The sequence below is a fragment of the Pongo pygmaeus genome, chromosome 1, assembly GCF_028885625.2.
Source record: "Pongo pygmaeus isolate AG05252 chromosome 1, NHGRI_mPonPyg2-v2.0_pri, whole genome shotgun sequence".
NCBI classification, from domain to species: domain Eukaryota; kingdom Metazoa; phylum Chordata; class Mammalia; order Primates; family Hominidae; genus Pongo; species Pongo pygmaeus.
The window spans coordinates 42,417,858-42,440,321 of NC_072373.2; the positions used below are offsets into that span (position 1 = coordinate 42,417,858).

At 45.5% G+C, this 22,464-nt stretch overlaps 2 protein-coding genes across 12 annotated transcripts in view; one reads left to right on the plus strand and one right to left on the minus strand.

Moving 5' to 3' along the window:
* The window catches only part of PFKFB2 (6-phosphofructo-2-kinase/fructose-2,6-biphosphatase 2), a 46,682-nt gene extending 44,013 nt beyond the window's left edge, over window positions 1–2,669 (minus strand). For 2 of the 4 annotated variants that reach the window (XM_054476762.2, XM_054476390.2), the window contains exons 1-2: window positions 2,608–2,669; window positions 2,007–2,139 (exon numbers count right to left, since the gene is read on the minus strand). The gene's annotated coding sequence lies outside the window, so the exon portion shown is untranslated. The remainder of the gene's footprint in view (window positions 1–2,006; window positions 2,140–2,607) is intronic. The other 2 variants (XM_054476773.2, XM_054476218.2) reach the window with 1 other exon arrangement.
* C1H1orf116 (chromosome 1 C1orf116 homolog) lies at window positions 719–18,870 on the plus strand. Of its 8 annotated transcripts, XM_054475584.2 has the most exons (5): window positions 719–868; window positions 1,102–1,149; window positions 9,392–9,577; window positions 12,026–12,203; window positions 13,608–16,608. In XM_054475584.2, the coding sequence occupies exons 3-5, from the start codon at window positions 9,473–9,475 to the stop codon at window positions 15,131–15,133; spliced, it is 1,809 nt and encodes a 602-aa protein (XP_054331559.1). In that variant the 5' UTR covers window positions 719–868; window positions 1,102–1,149; window positions 9,392–9,472; the 3' UTR covers window positions 15,134–16,608. The 8 variants fall into 8 exon arrangements, with proteins under 8 accessions (XP_054331559.1, XP_054331621.1, XP_054331402.1 ...); XM_054475646.2 differs by lacking the exon at window positions 1,102–1,149 and having other exon boundaries at window positions 830–868; XM_054475427.1 differs by lacking the exons at window positions 719–868; window positions 1,102–1,149 and adding an exon at window positions 2,785–4,501 and having other exon boundaries at window positions 13,608–18,870.
* The last annotated feature ends 3,594 nt before the right edge of the window (window positions 18,871–22,464 follow it).

The following is a 22,464-nucleotide window of genomic DNA, read 5'->3' on the forward strand; positions in this document are numbered from 1 at the left end:
AGCATGAGCTGTTTTAGGGGAGTCAAGGAGGAAGTAGCCAGAGAGAAATGAGTTGAAGAGTAAATAGAGATGTCTGGTTAAAGATAACAAGTTGAACATATTCACTAACCTCCACTCTCCCAAAACTTCAGTAAAATGATAGTAATGGAATTACTCAAGGACAAAGAGGTAGTGGGGTAAATAATAGCAACAAAATTTCGGAAGTTAGTGAGTTGCTAACTTTCAAGTAATTTTTAACAAATTAGTTAACAAGCAGTGGTATGTGTGGTAACTGACAGCAGATTTTAAAAAGCTGATGGGAATTATTTTAGGAGAAAGGTCAAAATGATGATGCAGGAGAGAAGGTTACAGGGATAGAGTTGGTGAAATGAGATTCAGAGCACACATAATGGATGACAGGATTTTATAGGAAAAACATGTTTTTTGTTGTTGTTGTACCGACAGGGAAAAAGAAGAAAATGGGTGCAAAGGAAATTAGGTTTGTAAATTTGGGGATGGGAATGTGGCATTCCTGCCTCTTGACTACTATTGTCATACTGAAGCTTTCAAAATTGGTGACAAAGTTGTTATATGAAAATGGAGTGAAAGAGAGGTAGACAGTTTATGGAGAGAGAAAAAGAGTGGTCTCAGAAAATGGGAAATCCAGCTTCCTAGAGAAAAGTAGTAATTGCCTGAAGTATAGAGTACCCATCTGAGGTTGTTACTCATGAATTTATAGTGGTACCAATCTGCCTGTTATGCGATCAACATAAAGATGTTAGTGACTCAAAGGAATCCAGTAACACCAAATCAAAAGCAAGAGCAGGAAATGCTGACATGTGGAGTCAACCATTAAACGTGACATTTCTGGGAACCAAGACACCAGCAGGTAGGAGACAAGTGGTTACAGTCTATTCAGTCTGCCATGCTTAGAGTTTTTGCCATGTGATATAGTGTTGAAATGTGACCTCCAAAGCTGGAGGTGGACCTAGTGGGAGGCGTTTGTGTCATGGGGGCAGATCCCTCATGAATGTCTTGGTGCTGTCCTTTTGTAATGAGTGAGTTCTAAGTTCTCACATGAGATCATGCCCAGCTAAACCCCTTTTCTGTATCAATTACTAGGTCTCAGGTATTCCTTTACAGCAATGCAAACGGACAACACACTATGTGGTAAGTGTATGTTCCATGGCCCTGTCTATTGTTAATAATGAGTCATTATAGCAAATAAAATAAATATTAATAAATGTATACTGAGTACGCATGTTAGCACTTCCTTCCTCTCTCTTGCTCCCTTTCTCACTGTGTGACACTGCCTGCTCTCCCTTTGCCTTCTGTTATGATTGTAAGCTTCCTGAGACTCTTACCAGAAGCTTAGCAGATGCTGGCACCATGCCTGTACAGCCTGTAGAATCATGAGCAAAACAAATCTCTTTTCTTTTCTTTTTCTTTTTCTTTTTTTTTTTTAAGACAGGGTCTTGCTCTGTCACCAAGGCTGGAGTGCAGTGGCATAATCATGGCTCACTGCAGCCTTGATCTCCCAGTCTCAAGCCATCCTTTCACCTCAGCCCCACGAGTAGCTGGGACTACAGGTGCATACTGCCATACTTGGCTAATTTTTGTACTTTTAGTAGAGACAGGGTTTTGCCATGTTGCCCAGGCTGGTCTCCAACTCCTGAGCTCAAGCAATCCCCCTGCCTTGGCCATCCAAAGTGCTGGAATTACAGGCATGAGCCACCATGCCAGCCAAACCTCTTTTCTTTATAAATTACTAGGTCTCAGGTATTCCTTTATAGCAATGCAAATGGACTAACACACCTTGCATGTGCACTTAGGGGGAAGGGAGGTGCCTAAGTGGGGAGGTTGTACTGAGAAAGGAAATCATAAACTAGCCTCTGACAGTCAAAGAGATGACTTGACCACAACAGCATGCAAGAATGGAGAAAAGGGAACAAATGAGTCAGGTGAGCTGGGCTGTAATTAGTTTCATCAAACAGGCATTTACATACTAAGAGCAATGACACACATACCGCCTCAAATGATGACCTCTATCAACCAGGAAGCCTTATTCTTTCAGGCTTTTGACTGACTGGAAATCCTCCCTTTTCTGTAGTCCAGGCCTCCTTTCCAACTCTCTTGGAATGTTAGAGACTTGGTATATTTCTAAGCAAAAATAAAACAAAGCAAAAACAATATGAATTCCATGGAAAACATTTAAGTACATGGAGAATGGGAAAAAGAAAATTTGAAATAGTGATTTATTTCAGCTAGGACATATGTGTGTTTGAGGGGAGGGGAGGCTCAAGGCTTGTAAGTAACTTTGACTGTGATGTTTATGTTTTATTTCCTGAACTGGATGTTAGGTAAGGTTGTGTTTGTCAGTGTATCTGAAATATTTCATAATTTACAAAAAGAAAATATTTTTAAGAGGAAAGGGAGGAAGAGAAAGATGATTTTTGTCTATGTCTCTGCTTCTACCTGGTAAAAGATAGGGGTTCCTCCTAGTTATCCTAATTTTATTATAACTGAAAAACTGTGTCTGTTCACAAATAAGACTGTTGCCTACTATCCTCTTGGAAGTTAATTCTCATAAGTCAATTCATTTTTTTAGCAAATGTTCAAATCACACACCTATGGAGCTGGATCAACTTCATCGACTTCATTCATGGGTGTGACTCTGGTTGCACTGAACTGCTGATTTGGAGATGCCCTTCCTGTTTTGTTAGTATTATGACATCATACATGTTTGAATGACACACCAGGGAGAGAGGTCATAGCCCGAAGTGCTCATTCAGCTGTGATATCCATAGGCTGCTGATAGGGTACTGGGTTATCCCAGGCTTCCTCCAACCTCCTTCCTATCCATTAGTCCTGCTCCACCTCATCTTTACCTTGGCCCCAGGATCACTGCACTTTTTATTTCCTATCCAACCATGATCACAGAAAGAGAAAAGATGAAAGCCATGTGTCATCTTGTTATAAAACATATTAATAGCTTTAAGTAGGAAATGAAACAGAAAAGGACGAATCTAATTGCTAGAATTACACTTGCAAATTATCTGTGTATTTCATGATTCCCACTTGAGATTCCTTCCAAAATAGAGGCGGACTGGCATTATGCTGGTTCGTAGCAACCTTGATGTTATACTGCCTGAATTAAAATCCCTGCCCTGCCTCTTCCTAGCTAAATGGCCTTGAAAAAGTTTTTTAACCTCCCTGTAAAATTTAGATATTAACAAATGCCTACTTTTTTAAGTTAAAGACTAAATTAAAAGATACATGAAAATGCTCAGCACAATACCTAGCAAATAGCAAGAGATTAATACATTTTGGCAATTATTGTGTACATTGATTTTAAATTTTCTCCCTGACCTTTTAATGCTAGTAAGTGGAATACCTCAAATCCTGATAGGTATCAAGGATAATCTACCTGTAGGAAAAACCAGCTTCCAGGCAAAAATCATATCTGTTAAGAGTGATCTCTGTTCCTGGAGGGAAATTTCTTCCCAAAAATAGTAGATTCTTCTACCTACTCTCTTCTCCCTACGAATGCCAAATATCAGTCCATGAAAGGAGACAAGAGTTGCTAAACTGGTTGGTAGTTTGTTTTGTTTTTATTTCATAATATGTATCGCCACCTTCCGTGAACAGCTAAAAGAGAACAGAGGACCAAATGACAGAGTGCATGCTCTCTCCTTTCAAGCTTTCCAGTCACTCTGTCATCAGGACATGGACCTCTTAGGGGATGAATGGTTTTATTTCCCCCAGAAATAAATTAGGCCAAGGAGATTGTTGGCAAGCACTGGGGTGAGACTGGCCCAACTACAGCATCCCTAGCCTGGGGACACCCTCCTCAGTGGACATGAATGCAATTGCTTGGCTTATGAGCTAGGAGTAGGCTTGGGGAAGAAAGTGACTTTCAACAGCTAGAAAAGCTAACAGCAAAACTGACCACAAATGAGTTTAGCTTGGAGAATTCAGGGGAAAACTAAGCTCCAAGCGGAAGAAGGTAGTTCTAGATGAAAAACCTGTTTCACATAGACCTATGGAAAAGCACACTGCCCGGAGGACTGTCTACTTTCCTTTATATCAACATTAAATATATATACTATCTTTGCCTACTCCCTCCCTGCCACCTGTCCTTCCAGTCTCAGCCCAAACCAGCTCCTCCTCCTTCTAGACCTCCTTTTTTAAAGAGCTCTTTATTAGCTCTAAACAGGGAAGGGGAGGGCAGGAGATGATTGGCTAAGAGGGAACAGCACCACCCTGCTCATTCCCCTCCCATTCCCTTCCTCAGGAAACAGCTGGAATGAGAGATAGGGAGGGGAGGCTAGGATTGGCTGAGTCAGTGGCAGGGTGGAGGCCAGGCAGCACAGATGAAGCATTTACCTGTCTAGGTAAGTCAGGAGGAGTTCAAAAGGAGAAGAAAACAGTAGGAGGCAGGGGAAGCAGCCTCTGTCTCCATCTCTGCCCTTTGAAACAAAAGGGTATTTCTTTTCTCTCTTCAGCCCCCAACCCAGTGGAGGTGAGTTAATCACTAACCAACTATTGCTTATCCTGTAGCAAGAGGAAGGGGTTTCATGGGAAATGAGAGCTACAGGGGAGGTGTCCCTCTATACCCCAGCTAGGGAGATATCCTCTCTGTTCCTCAATTCTCTGAGTCCATTCTGGGATCAGATCAGGTTGGTAGCAACTTGAGATTGTAGTATTTTTGTGGAGACCGGGGCTGGGAGGCACCTTCTTTTTCATTTATCTCTTTAGGTTGGATAGGCATATTGTGCAAACAGCAAGAAAAAGAAAATAGATTTGTTTTGGAAATTTCCATCTCTGAACAATTGAAATCGAGTTGTGATTTTAGAAAAGAACAGTTGAAATAGAGGGAGTCAAAATGGGGGAGAGTATCTTGGTTTTCCATAGCGACTGTAACAGGAAATTCTCCCGTGGCTTTACCAACTCGGTGTCGATCTTTATTTAAATAGTGGGTGCAGTGTGTGTGTGTGTGTTTGATCATGCTCATGTGATAATGGAGCTCTCTGTGTACAGGTGTGTTAGGCATGAGCTGTACTAGGTTGTTTGTAAAGGGATATGAGGTTTGGGCACGTGGAGAAAACTTCAACTCTAGCTAACAGCTCATCTTTGGAAAACCCATGGATAATCTAGCTGCAAAGTCAAGTTTATTTGGGTTCTACTCAATTAACTTTCTGACTCTGCCTGTTAATAGATGCAGAGACTGGCAAACAGAAAGCTACCTGGCTGTGCCGAGCCTCACCCACATGAATATTTCGCGGCAGCATGTCAAGTCTAGTTAGAGTTCCAAGTGGGGCTCAGGCCAAGGTAGTGTGGCAGAGTCCACAGACAGAGAAGCAGACCAGGGTGGTGGCTTTGTTTTGTTTTCCTGCAGGTGTCCCAGTTGGCAGTTTGTGTGGCAGATTTACCTGCAGAAGGAAGGCAGATGTAGGAGTCGAGTCAGAGTAGCAAGTTGCCTCTTGGGGGGTTTAACCCTTTGGTCCCTAACTTTGACTCTTTTCCTCCTGCTGCAGAGAAGAGGGAAGTGGGAAGCCCTCAGTGCCAGGCTCAAGGGCCTGGCACACGCAACCCTGAGTGAATATATGGGTTTTCCAGTCCTAGCAACTGGAGATTTAGGCTTGAGCTCACCTCACACCACAGAGCCAACACCCCACACTCACAGACTGAGGGCTGCCCTAGATGGTGAACTTAGGAATAAAGACCACTAGCAGTGTCTAACAAAGCTCTCCTATGCAGAGGGTATTTCTACCTGCTCCTTCCCTCAAACCCACTGGTGAAAGGGAAGATGATAATGTTGCCTAAACACACACAGAAACTTGCCCCTGTGCTCATGGAGATGGATATGCACATTGTGCAAGTTTTAGTCTTTCTGCTATATTTCTTAGGATATTTTCCAGCCCAAGGCACATTTCTGGGTAGTCAACAAGAAGCAGAGACACCTGGATTGAAAGACAGGAAACCCTTTGACTAGTAGGCAGAGAGGCAGAGCTCTTGGAGGACATGTAGGGGGTTCGTGGGAGGAGGATGAGAGGGACCTGGGTCTGATTAGAAAGTACAGACAAGCCAACCTGGAATGGAGCTGGAGCCCTCTCCCCACCCCACCGTCTCCAGATGCCAGAACTTCAACTGTTCTTTATTTCCTCTCCTCCAAGGCTTGGCAGTATTTAGTATTTTGGTCAGTGGAGTAGTTAATATTTAATGTGTCTTTGGATGGGTGGCCCTGACTATAGGTGCTGCATATTTCTTAACCCATTCCCTCCTCCCGTTAAGTTCCCAAAGAGGTCAAGGGTTAAAAGATACCAAACTCTCACCTTGAGTGTTTTGTTTGTTTCTCAGTCTTCTTATCAGGGTTTCGATGGCTGCCCTGAAAGAGCCCCAAGGTTCAAGGTTGTGAAGTCGGTGAAAGGAAATGCAGCTTTCACCATTCAGATTCTTTAGGTCAGAAAACTAGGTATGGAGATGAGGTGACAGCGCCTCACTCAGCTTTGGTTTCAGGTTCAGATTCCTCTCTGCAGGGATTATATAATCCCTAAAGACATGATCTTCCTTGGCAGTTGGTGTCATTTCTTTACTGTGGAAATATCTGCTGTTGGGGCAATACACTGGTCTGGAAGTATAAAGCTGAAGCAGATAATTTGCAGGGTTTAAGGTATGAAGTAGAAGAAGAAGGGGGTTTTAAGGCTTTTAGTATTTTAGTCAGGGGTGGCTAGTAACCATTCTTGGGGGCATGCCCCTCTTGCATCCAGATAGTCCCTGAAATGCCCTGTGGAGGGCTGCCCTGTATATGCATGTATAGGTCATTCCCTGTTTCCCTTAGGAAGGGCTAGTGGTAAGAGCCATAACTTTCTTACCTGTAAAATGAAGAAAACGTCACATCCTGCCTATGTTTCCAGTTTATGCTGAAGATCGAATTAGCATATCTGAGAGTACTTTGCAAGCTATGGCATGCTGTGTTCTTGTGAAGCAGTGCTTTTCCTACCACTTTTATCTCTTCCAGCTACTTGAAGACATCCTAGGTTCTGAAACAAAAGTGTGATAAGCTTCCCTGGTAGGAAAGAGAGACTAGAAAATCTCTGTAAAGTCTAAAGCATACTTAGAAGCACAAGGGTAGTAATTTTCTCTGAAAGTAAGAGGCAGCATCTGCTCACCCATTCATAGAGAATATGATGTTAATTACAGTGAGTCACTTTAAATATTTACTGCCCTGATTTTACGGAGAAGAAAATTGGAGCTGAAAACTAGACCCTTAGATCTACACTGACTTTTTGACAACAATGCCTTTGTCTTATACAGTTTTGTAACACCAGCGCCTATTATTAGGTGCTCATAAATGTTAGTTAAACTGAAAACATTGCCCAAATTTCACTGAGCCATATATTATCCAGGAAGTTAAGTATTTAAGAAAAAGCTCACAGTAATCGGTTAGAAACTAAGAAGAAGCCTTCCAAAAGCTCAACACAATAGACCCTAGAACAGATGGCAAGTTCATTGATTTGGCATTTTTTGAGTGTTTTCTGTATGCCTAGACTTACAGAGATGGATCTCCTTTGCTATAGTGGCCTCAACCCTACACAATGTTAGGAATGGGTTAGTCCTCCCTGAACTTGGTCATCATTTATGGAGTGGGTAGCTGAGATGACTGAACATCATCCACATGATTTCTCATGTTCCTGTTTCTTTGAACTTCTGGATATTGGGGAGCTAACCTCATGAAGAAACCCTAAGAGTTTCCTCACCCCACATTTATTTATCATTGGGCTTCCTTGGTGTCTCTGCCCCTCCAGTCCCCTCCTTATCTCCTAGGAGGATCTGGACCCCTATGAACCAGATGTCTGGCTCACTAGGGATCTCTCCTCTTTTCCCCCCAGTGTTCTGCCCCTCCCTACCTGCCCCTTTTAAGAGACTCCTCCCAAGCAGAAGAGGAGCTCCTTGGGGCTCCATACTTGCCAGCTCTATAGGGATGGAGGGCTGACTCACCCAACCCAGCCCAAACTTGACTTTGCCACTGGAAGTGATTATTACCAGAGGCCAAGAGGACATCTGCCCTGGCATCCAAAGCCCAAGCCTCCAGATCTCAAATAGATCATGTTTTCTTCTAGGACATTTTACCTAGTGTTGGGAGGGTTGGAAAGATGAAAGAAAATATAGCATGGCATTATAGGGAAAATATGGATTTAGAATCAGACAAGCTTTATTCTAATCCTGGCTCTCCTCCAACTGTCTGTTTGATCTTGGAACTGTCTTTTCATCTTAATTCTTTTAGAATTTCATTTTAACATAGCAGACTCACTTCTGGCCTGCCGTCTCCAGTGAAGTATTTCCCACAAACAGCCACATCAAAATCCTTGGGACTTTCAGAGGGAAGATGGCACTGCCTTCCTTTGCTACTACTATTGTTAGAATGACATTGAAACTTTTTTCTCTAAGGAATTGGAGTTGGGAGGAAGCTACATGGAACATTTCTCTTGTTCATTTGGCATAGGCTAGGGAATCTCATTGGGAATATGTGCAACAACAGAGGCACTAGAAAGACAGAAATTCACTAGAAAGAAAATAGTTTTGTGTCAACCACTGCAGGTGTCCTGTTTATGCCTCCAGGCTAAGGAGTTAAAGATGGATATCGTAGTGGTGGTTGTGTTGACGTTGATGATATTGACTATGATAGCAGGTGACAATTTGCGCTGTGCAAAGTGTTTTACATGTTCTCACAATAACCCCATGAGGTAGGTATTATTAAGGGACCTGTTTCTTCTCTCAAGTCTACAGTCTCCCATTAAACCAGAACTCTTCTTTTCTGAGATCCTGTTTATCTTGTTTCAATTTAGTTTGATCCTAGATAGATCTTGTCTTTTTCTTGTTACAAGAAGAATAATAGTTAATTATTGACTCATGAGGTCTTAGGGTATTTACTGCCAACTAAACTGTGCTAACTGTTCTCTCATTTAATCCTTATACTAACATTATTTAATGAGGAAAAACAGACTCAGAGTAATTTGCCCCAAGTCACATAACTGTAAATGGCTAAACTGGGATTTGAGCCCAGACCCAACTAACTCCAGAATCCGAGCTATTGACCCCTGTAATATTTATTGCTTATAGTAATGAAAATGTAGGTTAAGCTCCTTGGTTCAGAGAAAAATGTAAGAGAAGTAGTAGAAGCTTCTTTCTGACTAGACTGCCTCTCCACCACCTAAGTCTGTCCTCCTGCATGTATTTGAGCCAGCTTCAGGGTCCTTCCATGCAGGCCAGGGGTTTCGGGCAGTGGCTGTTCACGCCCCCCTTCCAGCTCTCTGCTTGCTTGGTGTCCTTCCCGCCATGCCGCCCAGGGCCTGGGCAGAGCCTTGCCGAAGCCTCGGCTCACGTGTCGCTTTGATTCTTCTCTTTTCAGGCCCGGCTTGGGACATTGTTCACTTCCCCTCGCTTCCCCTCTGGGAGCCCCCTTTGCCATCCCTGCGCCTTGTTTCGGGCGATGCCCGAGAGGGAGCTGTGGCCAGCGGGGCCTGGCTCAGAACCCGTGACCCGTGTCGGCAGCTGTGACAGCATGATGAGCAGCACCTCCACTCGCTCTGGATCTGTACGTAATACTCTCCCTCCCGCAACCTGGTCTGCTCTCTGTACACATGCCCTGCCCTGCCCTGCCCTGCCCTATCCTTTCCTGCCACCCATCCTGGCTCACTGCACCTTCTCTTTCATTGTTGGGGAGTGAATCACAACACCAGTGGGTGCTTTCTGCCTGAGTCAGCCCTGGCTCTATAGAGAATAGGATGGGATGACCTTAGAGAGCAATTGGGCAAATGAGACTTTTTCCACTGATTTTCATTAGGTTGGGGGTTGGGTTGAGCAGAGAAAGTAGGCCTGTAATCTGAGGTCATGGTGGAAACCAGAACGTAGATTCTTGTAGCACGTGGATTATTGAAGTTCTCTGCAAAGAGCAGCATTACTTTAGTCTCTTACAAAGATCAAAGAAAATAGGTAATTAGGAGCCTAGGTTCTGGAACCAAACAGATCTGAGTTCTCTACTTATAAGCTGTATGACCTTGGGCAAATTACTTAATTTCTCTAAGCTTTAGCCTCCTCAGTTTTCAAATGGGATAGTTAGTGTTCATACCCAATTCAGTTTGTGGGGAGTAAATGAGATACAGGTAAAGCACCTAGCATATGCCTCTATACAGAAAAGAATCAGCCTTTCTAGGAGCAGACACTGAGAATCTTCCAAAGTCACTGTGTTTAGCTACTTGTGAGTGGCATTTAATAAACTGTAATTTTTCTGGGCATGAATTTAAATCTCAGTTGTTGTGAGGCTGGTGTGAAAGAGTAAATCGGTGCTGCATCCAGACACAAATATTTGCTGTTCATGCTTGTCACATACATAAGAATCCTGGATAATTTATGCTTTTTTGCATTGTATCCTATAGAGGTATTTGAAAATTTAAGGATTTTAAGGGTGTCTACTGAATGTCAAGATGTTTAAGACAACCAATGGATTTTGATATGTAAAAATGGAGTAGAGAAAGAAACACACATGCACAAATCCAAAGTGCAGACAATCATACAAATTTCACTTTGACCCTAGATAATGGGGCTGTGGAGACGTCTTTCTATGTCTTTTAGGCTGAGGCCAATGTGAATAGTCACATACCATTGGACACAGAATGTGACAGGGATTAAAGGTTTTCAAAGTGAATCATTCATGAAGGAGAAACTCAGAGTCAGCTTATCCTTGGCAAGGCTATTTTAGGAGGAAGAGGACAATAAAGATATTTTGCTGGAAGAAACTCTTGGAGTCAGCTTCAGAGCTTCCAGGGGCTATATTTGGGGCTTCCTTTCACATGTAGGCCCACATGCGAAAGGAAGTTCCAGAGGCAACTGGAAGGGTTATTCCGCAACCCTCTCCCCTCCCTCCAGGATATTTTTAGAGCTGTCTCAAAATCTTTCCTGGCCATCTGAGTGGGCCTGAAGAATATACAACTCTGAAGTGTCCCAAATATTAGAAAAAGGGGTGGAGATGCCAAGAAGAGACTTGGCCCAAATTTCTTATATTCCAATTTGCCCTTTTGTTTTCCCTTCAACCTCCTCTGTGGAAGAGCAACTATTCCAGCAAACTTCTAGCCCCATACAACATAGACAGTAACTGTCTGAGATGACCATTATCATTTTCTTCCAAAAACCTCTATGTACTCTCTCATAATGAATATGATCTACTTTAAGATCTACTTAATATTTAATACTAAGCTGCTTTTCCCTCCTCCCATACCATCCAGTTTCTCCACCAACCTCTCCCTTTAAGTTAATATTTGCTTTAGAAATGCACACTTACTTGAACATCAGCCAGAGCCAAATGTCATCAAGAAAGCAAATGTACAAGGGGAAAAAATCCCATATGGAATGCATTTCAAAGTCAAATACAAATCATTTAGTACATTTATCTGTGGCCAGTCATGCCACAGTTCCTACTGGCCTGGCAGCTCATAGCTGGCTGCATTTCCTGCTTTTCCTCATGCTGTCCTTGACATACCAGATCAGGTATGCAGAAGTACTTTTAAAAGTTAAAAGCAATACCACTGAAGTTTCAGGTCAAATTGTTATGTTGCCCTTCTTATTTGGAGCTAAATCAGAGGTGCCCAAAGTGAGATGTTTGACAAAGGCTGTCAAACATTGGAACTTGGGACTGCTTCTAATCTGTGCCCCTAAGCATTCCAACCAGGACTGAGCAAAAGAAAGACCCCTGCCATGTGCCTGCCCAGCTCCAGAGCTGGGCACTAGTGGGCCAGCCTCCTGACAGACTCTGCCCTCCTTGGTGCCTACAGTTTCAGGAGGCAACTCCAGCAGCTTTGCAGAGTAGCAGGAGGGAAAGGTTTCCAGCTCTTCAACATTCCTTCCCCTCCGCAGGGTGGTTCTCAGGCCCCGCCAGTTTCTGCGGAGGGAGCGCTTTCTCACAGCTCTCTCTCCCTCTCCTGTTCTTCTTCTCGCCCTCCCCCTGCCTCCTCGCCCCTGCCCCCAACCCCAACCCCAACCCCAACAGAGTGATAGCAGCTACGACTTCCTGTCCGCTGAAGAGAAGGAGTGTCTGCTCTTCCTGGAGGAGACCATTGGCTCACTGGACACGGAGGCTGACAGCGGACTGTCCACTGACGAGTCTGAGCCAGCCACAACTCCCAGAGGTTTCCGAGCACTGCCCATAACCCAGCCCACTCCCCGGGGTAAGGCAGACCCTCTGGGGTAGAACCCCAGCAAAACCCAGAAAATCAATATGTCCCCTCCGGCCACTTTCTACCTCGCCTGCCCCTCTACCCCAAGGGTCACAGGCAGAAGAAGGTGTAGCCACACTCCTCACCACTCTCCTGGCTAGAACAGAGCCTTGTCCCTGGAAGGAAGGAGGGACCGCTGGCAAGCCAGCTTCCTATGTCTGTCTATGAAGTATCAGAGCCCTGGAAGGGAAAGGGGTTTGACCAGCTCCCATTCTCCTGTGGAAAAATTCTAAAGAGATATGACCGCAGAGGTGGGGGAGAGAGTCAGGGAGGGCTGGGTGGTTGGCTCTGGAGAGACTGAGTCAGTCTAGGGAGCTAATCTGGGTGACACAGAGGACAAGGGTAGGAGAGATAAGGAGAGGGAAGGGCTCCCCAGCTGCAGTGGGAAGCACCTCGAGGCCCTTGTTAGAGAGCGTGGAAAGCCAGTGGTGTTCAGGCTCAGCAGAAGGGGAACAAAACAACACACAGTGTGGCCATGAGTGTGGGGCCACATGTCCCAGGGTGTGAGAAGCCTTTTACTCCTGAGGATAGTCCCACTGGTATTGGGGCTTCAGTTTTGTGTTGTTTCATTTAGCAAATATTTATTAACAATTAGTTAGACCTTCCCTGGAGCTAGAGCTATAAATGGGGACATAGGGCTTTCCTGCTCCATGAGGCTGATTCACTGGCCCAGGGGGCCTGATGCACCTGCCTAGCTCACTGGAAGGAAAGAAGTCACTTTCTGGTGTGGGGACACTATGGCTATTACAGAATCATCCACATGCTCATAGAAAGTGCAAGTAGAAGGCAGAAGCCTTGTTGAATCAAGGGCAAATCACTTATTCAGAGGCTTGCATTGGGCTCAGTTATCTGGGAGGCCCAAGATAGCTAGAAGGAACTGTCCCAAATTTATCCCCAACCCTGGTACCTCTGTAGAAAACTGGGGAGAGGTCGAGTCAATAACTTAGAGCAATCAGGGGTCACTCTCTTGCCGCCCATGATGAAAAATTAATTCTCAGTCAAAAAAAGATCTGCTATTATTATTTGTAGAAATGGGGTCTCTTATGTTGCCCTGGTTGGTCTGGAACTCTTGGACTCAAATGATCCACTTGCTTTGGCCTCCCAAAGTGCTGGGATTTGTCTCATCCAGGGCCAGGCATGAGACACTGCGCCTGGTCCTAGATCTGCTATTACTGATCTATTAGTCTAAATGATATCCAGACAAAAGTGCTGCTCTTGTAAAAGCAAAGAAAACAAGACAAAATAAAACCCATTCATTGCTAGTTTGGGATCAGAGTTCAGGAAGTCATTGCTTTCCCCTCTGCAGCAGGGCCCTCACCTCTGCCCACTCTTTTATGTTCTTTCTGACCCTCACAGGAGGTCCAGAGGAGACCATCACTCAGCAAGGACAAGCGCCAAGGACAGTAACTGAGTCCAGCTCATCCCATCCTCCTGAGCCCCAGGGCCTAGGCCTCAGGTCTGGCTCCTACAGCCTCCCTAGGAATATCCACATTGCCAGAAGCCAGAACTTCAGGAAAAGCACCACCCAGGCTAGCAGTCACACCCCTGGAGAACCAGGGAGGCTTGCGCCAGAGCCTGAGAAGGAACAGGTGAGCCAGAGCAGCCAACCCAGGCAGGCACCTGCCAGCCCCCAAGAGGCTGCCCTTGACTTGGACGTGGTGCTCATCCCTCCGCCAGAAGCTTTCCAGGACACCAAGCCAGAGCAGTGTAGGGAAGCCAGCCTGCCCGAAGGGCCAGGACAGCAGGGCCACACACCCCAGCTCCACACGCCATCCAGCTCCCAGGAAAGAGAGCAGACTGCTTCAGAAGCCATGTCCCAAAAAGCCAAGGAAACAGGCTCAACCGGGTACGCACAACAACCCCGGCCTCCTCCTGCACGGTTGCCTCAGAATGCAAGAGCTGAAGATGCTCCCCTCCCATCAGGGGAGGACCCAAACAGCCGACTAGCTCCCCTCACAACCCCTAAGCCCCGGAAGCTGCCACCTAATATTGTTCTGAAGAGCAGCCGAAGCAGTTTCCACAGTGATCCCCAGCACTGGCTGTCCCGCCACACTGAGGCTGCCCCTGGAGATTCTGGCCTGATCTCCTGTTCACTGCAAGAGCAGAGAAAAGCACGTAAAGAAGCTCTAGAGAAGCTGGGGCTACCCCAGGATCAAGATGAGCCTGGACTCCACTTAAGTAAGCCCACCAGCTCCATCAGACCCAAGGAGACACGTGCCCAGCATCCGTCCCCAGCTCCAGGTCTGGCTCAGCCTGCAGCTCCAGCCCAGGCCTCAGCAGCTATTCCTGCTGCTGGGAAGGCTCTGGCTCAAGCTCCGGCTCCAGCTCCAGGTCCAGCTCAGGGACCTTTGCCAATGAAGTCTCCAGCTCCAGGCAATGTTGCAGCTAGCAAATCTATGCCAATTCCTATCCCTAAGGCCCCGAGGGCAAACAGTCCCCTGACTCCACCAAAGCCAGAGTCAGGGCTGACTCTCCAGGAGAGCAACACCCCTGGCCTGAGACAGATGAACTTCAAGTCCAACACTCTGGAGCGCTCAGGCGTGGGACTGAGCAGCTACCTTTCAACTGAGAAAGACGCCAGCCCCAAAACCAGCACTTCTCTGGGAAAGGGCTCCTTCTTGGACAAGATCTCGCCCAGCGTCTTACGTAATTCTCGGCCCCGCCCGGCCTCCTTGGGCACGGGGAAAGATTTTGCAGGTATCCAGGTAGGCAAGCTGGCTGACCTGGAGCAGGAGCAGGGCTCCAAGTGCCTGTCCTACCAAGGACAGAGCCGTGACAAGCTTCCTCGGCCCCCCTGTGTCAGTGTCAAGATCTCCCCAAAGGGTGTCCCCAATGAACACAGAATGGAGGCCCTGAAGAAGCTGGGACTGTTGAAGGAGTAGACTCTGCCACTAGTACGGACCCTGTCCTGGCTGAACAAGAAGAGACACATGGTCCACTTGGGAGCCTTTGCCACCATGCAACTCAGGGCTCAAGATGAATGGGAGGGAGAGATTTGAGTCCAAGCATACATTTATATTCAGTGTTGTGCCATTGAGTTCCCACATGGATCATTCTGAAGGTGATCTCCACAAGAGGGAGTGTGTGTGTGTGTGTGTGTGTGTTTGGTGTGTGTGGGGGGTGGGGCTGGATACATCACTGAAGCTATTTATATAACACAATGAGTCACTGTTCAGAATTTTGCTCTTGTTAGAGGTTTTATTACATTGGGTAGAGTCCAGCCTAGCCAGAGCTGAGTGAAGGGGCTGGCCATGCCTGAGAAGAAAAGTCAAATGAGACAATGGACGTGTCAATGACTTGAAAAAAAGTTACATCCAGCAAATGCAGGGTCACAGAAAATATGGGCCTCCTGGAATCCCTACAGTGGATGGAGACTGGCTCATACCTTGCCAGATCCCTCTCTCAGTTCCAGCCTTCTGGACAAGACCTGGGCTAAGAGGAGCTGATTCGTTATCTCTTCACCCACTGCCCTCTCAGTATCACCAGTCCCAAAGACAGGATACGTCCCTGTAACCCAACCTCTCGGTTGATTGATAGCAGAACAGCTCTTGTTGGTCTGAGAAGGCAGGATAAGTGACCACATATTTATGCCACTACCTCCACCAGGGAGAGTCCTTCTCCACAGGCTTGATAAATTCAATCACCAACTGTGCTGTGGTCCCTGACTCTGCTACTCCCGTTCTTCCTGCTTTCCTGCTCCCTATCTCAGTCTGCACTGACCCCAGGGCTGGGCTAACATCAAGATGGGAGCCCAGTCCACGGGCTTTATAAACACCCAAGAACTGTTTCAGATCTTCTCTGTGCTGATGCGGGTAGTTTTAAATTTTTCTCAGTTCCAGTGATAGAAAACCCACACAATACATCCTCTGCCCGTCTTAATAGAATATCAGAGGTAAGAGGGGCCTCAGAGAAGCTCTGACCCAGTGCTGCTGGGGAAGAGAAGTGACTAACCCCGGGTCAGCCTGCCATTTAGGGAAAGAGCTGAGGTTCTTACCCTCGTGGCATGCTGCCACCTCTCCTTACCCAGTGCTCTTGTACATTCACACAGCACCCTAAGGAGCCATAGTCACCATCAAAGACTCAGCCCTAAGGCCCTTCAAGATCTCAAAGTGTCTTCTGAAGCATCAGAGATTAAATATTGTTCAAACTAATAGTTATTGCTGTGGCTTTTAATTTTATCTTTGGAAGATAGCTATATGGTAACTCATCATTAACCAGAACACCTCTCCCCTCAAATTCCCTGACCAAGTTGTGCAGCTTGAGCAAATGCCGAAAGAGGGTATTATGGATGGGTGGTGTGGGCTTGCAAATACAAGCTTGGAGGTGAGACATGGCCAGACATGACTCCTGCTTCCCCTTAGGAAGTAAACCTTACTTATGGCTGTGAACCGCTTGGAGTCCAGGATGCCCAGATGTGAGGGGCAGATGAAGGGAATGCTGTTGGAAAGCTGCCTTTTAAGGCTGCTGAGAATTTCTGGACTGTGTCCTGATGGACGCAGCACCATCAAAGCCCAGAATTTCTGAAAATAGTGACAAGGTTAACATAAGGACAACAAATACTCCACCCTGTCATGGTATGTGGGGTGTGGGTGTGGCGGTTTCTATGTACGTTTGCTCATACACGCACGTCCAAAAGCCTGTGCGTCATTCCTGGCCATGGGTGAGGACTTGGTCTGTCATGGCTGATGAGGACTCCCACAACCGGTCAAGTTATGTCTTATTATACACCCCCAGAGAGAGAGAAAGCTGCCTTCTGGAGGACTGATTCCGCATGCTCTATTAAGCTGAGTTGATTTCTGTGTCTATTTCAACCCATAACCTGAAGAATGATCACCTTATTCCTTATTCATTAATTTCCTTGATTAATAGGGAAACTTGGGAATAGCTATAAAGTAAAACTTGGGTGGAACCTGAGGCCCTGGCATCACACAAGGGTGATTAGGATGGTCAAGTTCAACAGTACAGCCTATTACATTCCCACACCCTGAGAAAGGTCATTTCTCCCACACACAACAAAGTCACAGACAGCCTGCACCTGCCACTTGGCATCCTCATCCTACTGACATGCCCATTTCTCCAGTTTTCCTAATCTGAGACTCCTTTCCCTTGTTATTTAAAGATACCGTGCTTCTCCACATCCTCATCCTTCAAGGAGCATATTTTGCTCTAAGGATGGTCTTTGGGATTCAAGAATAGAATAATAAATCCAAACTTGGTCATTCCCATTTTGAAGAGATGCAAGAGGGCCCAGTGAGGACATCCGCCTCCCTGAAAGTGGTGCTAGACCGAGCAGAGGTAATTGTATCTATGTATCCACATAAGATTGCTCTTCATTCAGCTTGAATTGATGGGGAGGGAGGTAAGAGTAGGGTCAGAGTTACTCTTATCCCTTTTCAAAGAATTGTGGGTGGAGGTTTGTAAAGGTCATTTATTTGATTTTCAAAATCAAAGCAACAGCTCTACTTCCACTTGGCCTTAGATCTCTGCTATACCCTGCCATAGCCTTGATGCCACTGGCACAAGCCACCTGCCAAATACAGGGGTGGCCTCTCTCAGCCTGGCATGGTAGGGGGGTCTGTGCCCTCAGATGTGTTGACAGCTGCTCTTCTGAATTGCCACACCTGTGCTACCCTTGGAATTCTGCACTCTGACTCTGTGGGGTAGGACCACGTGCCATCTCACACAGAGGTCAACTGATGAGCCCACTCACTCGTACATGCCTTCTTCCATAGTGGGAAGCATGATCTGGCAGGGGCCACCCTGTAGGCTGGGGATGGGCTGGTGTGTGAATGTTAAAGTTCATTTCATGGAGAAAGGGGAGGTGAGAGATTGAAGAGCAGGTCCCCGTCAATGTTCTGAGTTCTAGCTGGAGGTGTAGATTGAAGAGTCTACATGGTCTGTGAGTGTGTGAGATGAACCCTTCCATCTTTTGACGCCTGTATGTATAGGCTAAGAAGGACCTTCCTGTCAGTGTGCAAAGCTGTAATCTCATGGACTAGAGGAGAGGGGGCCAAGGGGATGGACAGGAGAAGTCATGCAGAATCTAAGCAGGAATGCAGATAGAACACATCTAGGCTCTTTTCCCCAGGAGACTGATGATAGAGCATATAGATCTGGCTCAAATTCAGCCTCCATCACTTACCAATCAGGAACCCTGGCGATATCACTTTAACTTTCTGAACCTCAGAGTCTTCACCTATAAGATGGGGAAAATAATACCATCCTTTCAAGATTGTTGAGATAAATAAGTGATATAAAACATGTAAAGCTTAGTTCTGGACACAGTGTAGCTACTCAATAAATGATAATACTACCTTCTGGGTCTTATTTTTTTCTTCTCAAAGGAGGTGAATGTAGGGAGGGTTGGATACCAAGGGCTCACCCAACTCACTTCTGAGAGAAAGATAGAGCCTGCTGCACACAAAACTTACGGCACACCCAGGCTTCGGCACAGCCTCTAGGTGACTCAGCTTCACCCAAGCCAGGCTTCCTGGAGTTTGAAAAGACAGCAATTGGCATGGGTGTAATGTGTGTGTTCTGGTGCAGCCTGAACCAGCTGTTTCCAGCTTTCATATCCTCAAATCCAACTTCTCCTTTATCATCAGTCTCTTACTGCCCATGACCATAGAGCAAGCTTCTTTTTGCTTCCTTTTACTTTCTTTTGCTGTGTGGTTTGGAGAACTATATGCTGTTCTACCGTTATTTATTTTTAAAATGAAGGTAAAAAAAATAAGCATATAACAGGAGGGAACTCCTCAGAAAGAAATAAAAGCTAGAAAATGTTTTAAAATTCCTTTTTTTCTTTTAAATAGCATGTTCTTTTAAATTTGTTCATCTCTAGAATGAATCAGGCATTAGTTATCAGGAGGCAAGAAGTGCATTGGTTGAGGTCTCTAAATCTCTTCAGGTATGGGGACCTGTGAATTGCTGGAGTCATGACCACTGTCATAATCATCACTGACTGTTAGCATATACATGTGGTAAAAACAGATTACACTCTAATTCCAGGCTGTCATTCTCTCTTACTCATTACCTAGTTGGATTGTTGTCCTTATCACCACTTGCCACGTATCCAGAATTCAAAATAATGTGAAACAGGCAGAGGCCTGGACTAGGTGAGCTTTAGTGGGTCACTTCATCTCACTCTCAACATGAGGGACTTGGTCTTTCTCCTAGATCTATGCTAGCCCTGAAATGTATGTTTCGGTAAATCCAAACAAGTTAGGAAGATCAACACCTGCCAAAAATAATCAAAATATAGTCTAAAATAAACTAAACCTCAGAGAACTTGAGAACGGGAAGGAAACTTTTAGGTTCTGTAATTCAACCTCCCACCTAAAGAGGAATTATCTCTATAGTTGGAGATACATATGTTTCTTCCTTTCTTTCTATCTACCTATCTATATCTATGGTCAGAAATAAACACACACACATATATATATACATGTAGGACCAGGAAGAAGGGAGGTTTGGTTTGGGGCATCCTGAGTTTGAGGTTGCTGTGGGACTTCTAAGTTGACATGGCCTCTGGCATGTCAACTTAGATATCTATATCTATATCTATATCTATCTCCAACTATCTATATATAGAGAGAGATATGGTCAGAAATATGGATGGATAGATGGATGGAGGCTTAACGGATGAATGGATGAATGGATGGATGGATGAGTGGATAGATGGAAGAACATAGGAAAGGAGGGAAGAGGAGGGGAGGGAAGAGACATTGAGAACATACAGTGGCCAAGAACTTAGATTATAACAGTATGGAACCTCGTAAAGTAAGGCAATAATAATACTTACCCCTTGCAGTTGTTATGAAAATAGAATCAAATGAGATACTACATATAAAAAAAAAACCACAGCACACTGCTGAATAAATGGTGTCTATTCATATTATTATCACATAGACGTGTAATTCAGATGCCAACTGGGACCCCCATCAGGACTGGTTAATCTTAGCCTGTACCTAGATTCCTCAGAACTGAAACAGTCAAAGCCCTCCTCCAGTTTTAAGAGCCCCCTACAGTTCTGTCTTATCTGCATCTGTGTGTGCTGCTTCGGAGCCTCCCCACACCTGCCTCCTTCCCAGTCCACACTCTGCCGTCCCCAAGCCACCCTATCTGTCTCTGCTCACTATTGGTCTAGACCCAAAGCCCAGGCCTTTCACTGATTCCCATGGGAAATCAGGTTACGTTAAGCATTTTGTTGTTTTCTGAGTTTTTTACTGAAGGTCAGTGTGGGGGATGCTGAGGGACCTATCACAACCACATGGCCTCACATCACCTCCCCTTCCACCCTTTCTTTTTCTTTTCCAACTTATAGCACAACCAGCAAATCCTTCTCACCTCCACCCAACACTTGAGGGCTCTAAGGATCTGAGCATCAACCCCCAGAGACTTTTCAAAAAATTCCTCTTACGTGAAGAGAGTTGCTGCGCCGAACTCTGTACATCTCTACAGATGGAAAGATCATTCTGGTGGCTGGGTTGGGAGGGGACCGAGGCAGGCTGGGATGGGTGTGAAGGGAACAGTTAGAAAGCTACTGCTGTAGTCTGGGAGGGAGGCAGTGGGGCACTGTGCAGCTCTGGTGGTGGCAGAAAGAAGAAAAGAAAGAAGGTTTGAAGATATTCATCACTGACATGATTTGGTGGACGTATTACTGAGGGTGAGGAAGAGGGTGAGGTCATGAGTCATGTTTTGGTTTCATTCCTTAGTGATTGGATGGATACTAATACCACTCACTGAGACATAGACCATGGCGAGAGGCTCAGATCTGGGGGTCCCCTGCATGGGTCTGTGTTTGGACATGTTGAGAGTACAGCGCTCTCTACCTCCTGGGCCTTCATGCCTGAAAGTAGGACTGAGGCTACAGCACAAATTGAGTTGCAACATCAACACCTCCTCCAGCTCACACCAACCCTGCCACACTCTGCTTTAGTGGGTAGGCAGGGCTCTGTGAAGGCCTCCTTTGGATTAGTTCCCAGCTCTGTTCAGTTGCTTGGATCTGGGGAAATATTTGTCGTCTCCTCCTTGAGTGACTCTCCTGCCCCCATCCTTTAGGCAGGGGCTCCTGAAGGATCTGTCTTCGTGTTCTCTTTTAAAAGCATCAAGCTGATCCCAGCTCTGAGACTCTACCTTGGCTGTTCCTTCTGCTGGAGTTCTCCTCTCCTCATCTTTACATAGCTAGTTCCTTCTCATCCTTTAAGTCTCAGATTAAATTTCAGATTTTCTGAGAAGCCTTTGCTGAATGCTCAAGACGTACATGAGATATATATTTATGGATGCATCGGGAAATCTTTTCAGTGTTGTGCAGATGGTCGTAACTCTTCTTATTCCTCCAACCTAGGGACAGAGACCCAGTGCAGCTCTGCATGGAGCTGCTGGCATGGTGCCTACTGTCTGCACAGTGAAAGGAGGCAGGAACAGGTTTGGGCTTTGGCTGCCCAGCAGCATGGGGACCACAGCTCTTGTCCAGGAACTGGGCATCCCAAGTAGGATCTTATCAAGACTGAAGACCCCCTCTTCTCATGTCCACTTCAACTAAACATTTATTGAGTCCCTCTTATGAACCAAGAATTCTCATATTCAGTATCTCAAGTAAGCTTAATAACAGCCCCACACATTTCTATCTAACTTCCTGTCAATTAGGGAACCAAGACTCAGACAGTTTACTCAGCTTGCCCAAGTTCATAAGTTAATAATTATTGGAGTCATGGATTTGAACTTGGGTTGACCTCTCACCAAGGCCAGTGCTGTTTTGCTATTACAAATCTGCCATATAAAAATAATTTCATTGACACCTCAAACAACAAAGATAGAATTACCTGTGTTTTACACATGAGGAACATGAGTTTCAGAGAGCTCATGGGGTTATAAGAAGTAAAACTAGAGATAGAATCAAGGCCCCTGGTTCAGCACACTCATTCATTTCTCAGTTTCCTGAGTTCAAACCCTCTATCCAATATTAGGAAAACAAAAATAAATAAGACATATCCAGAAAATGAAGGAGCTCATAGTCTAGCAAGAGGAAGAGACAATAAGGTATGATTATATTCAAGATATGAAGATATAAAACCATAGAGGGTAGGACTCTAAGAGAAGAGGGGAAAGACCTGGAAAGAAGAGGTGTTCCAGACAGAGGAAACAGCATGTGCCAAGAAAGCACAAAGAAGTGTGGTGTATCTGGAGAACTGTCTGTGATGTACAGTGCCCA

Coding starts and splice junctions, on each gene's coding strand:
- C1H1orf116 (XM_054475427.1), top strand. CDS start 4,286: ATGAGAGATAGGGAGGGGAGGCTAGGATTGGCTGAGTCAGTGGCAGGG. Junction 9,578..12,025: donor CCTCCACTCGCTCTGGATCT/GTACGTAATACT, acceptor CAACCCCAACAG/AGTGATAGCAGCTACGACTT. Junction 12,204..13,607: donor AACCCAGCCCACTCCCCGGG/GTAAGGCAGACC, acceptor TGACCCTCACAG/GAGGTCCAGAGGAGACCATC.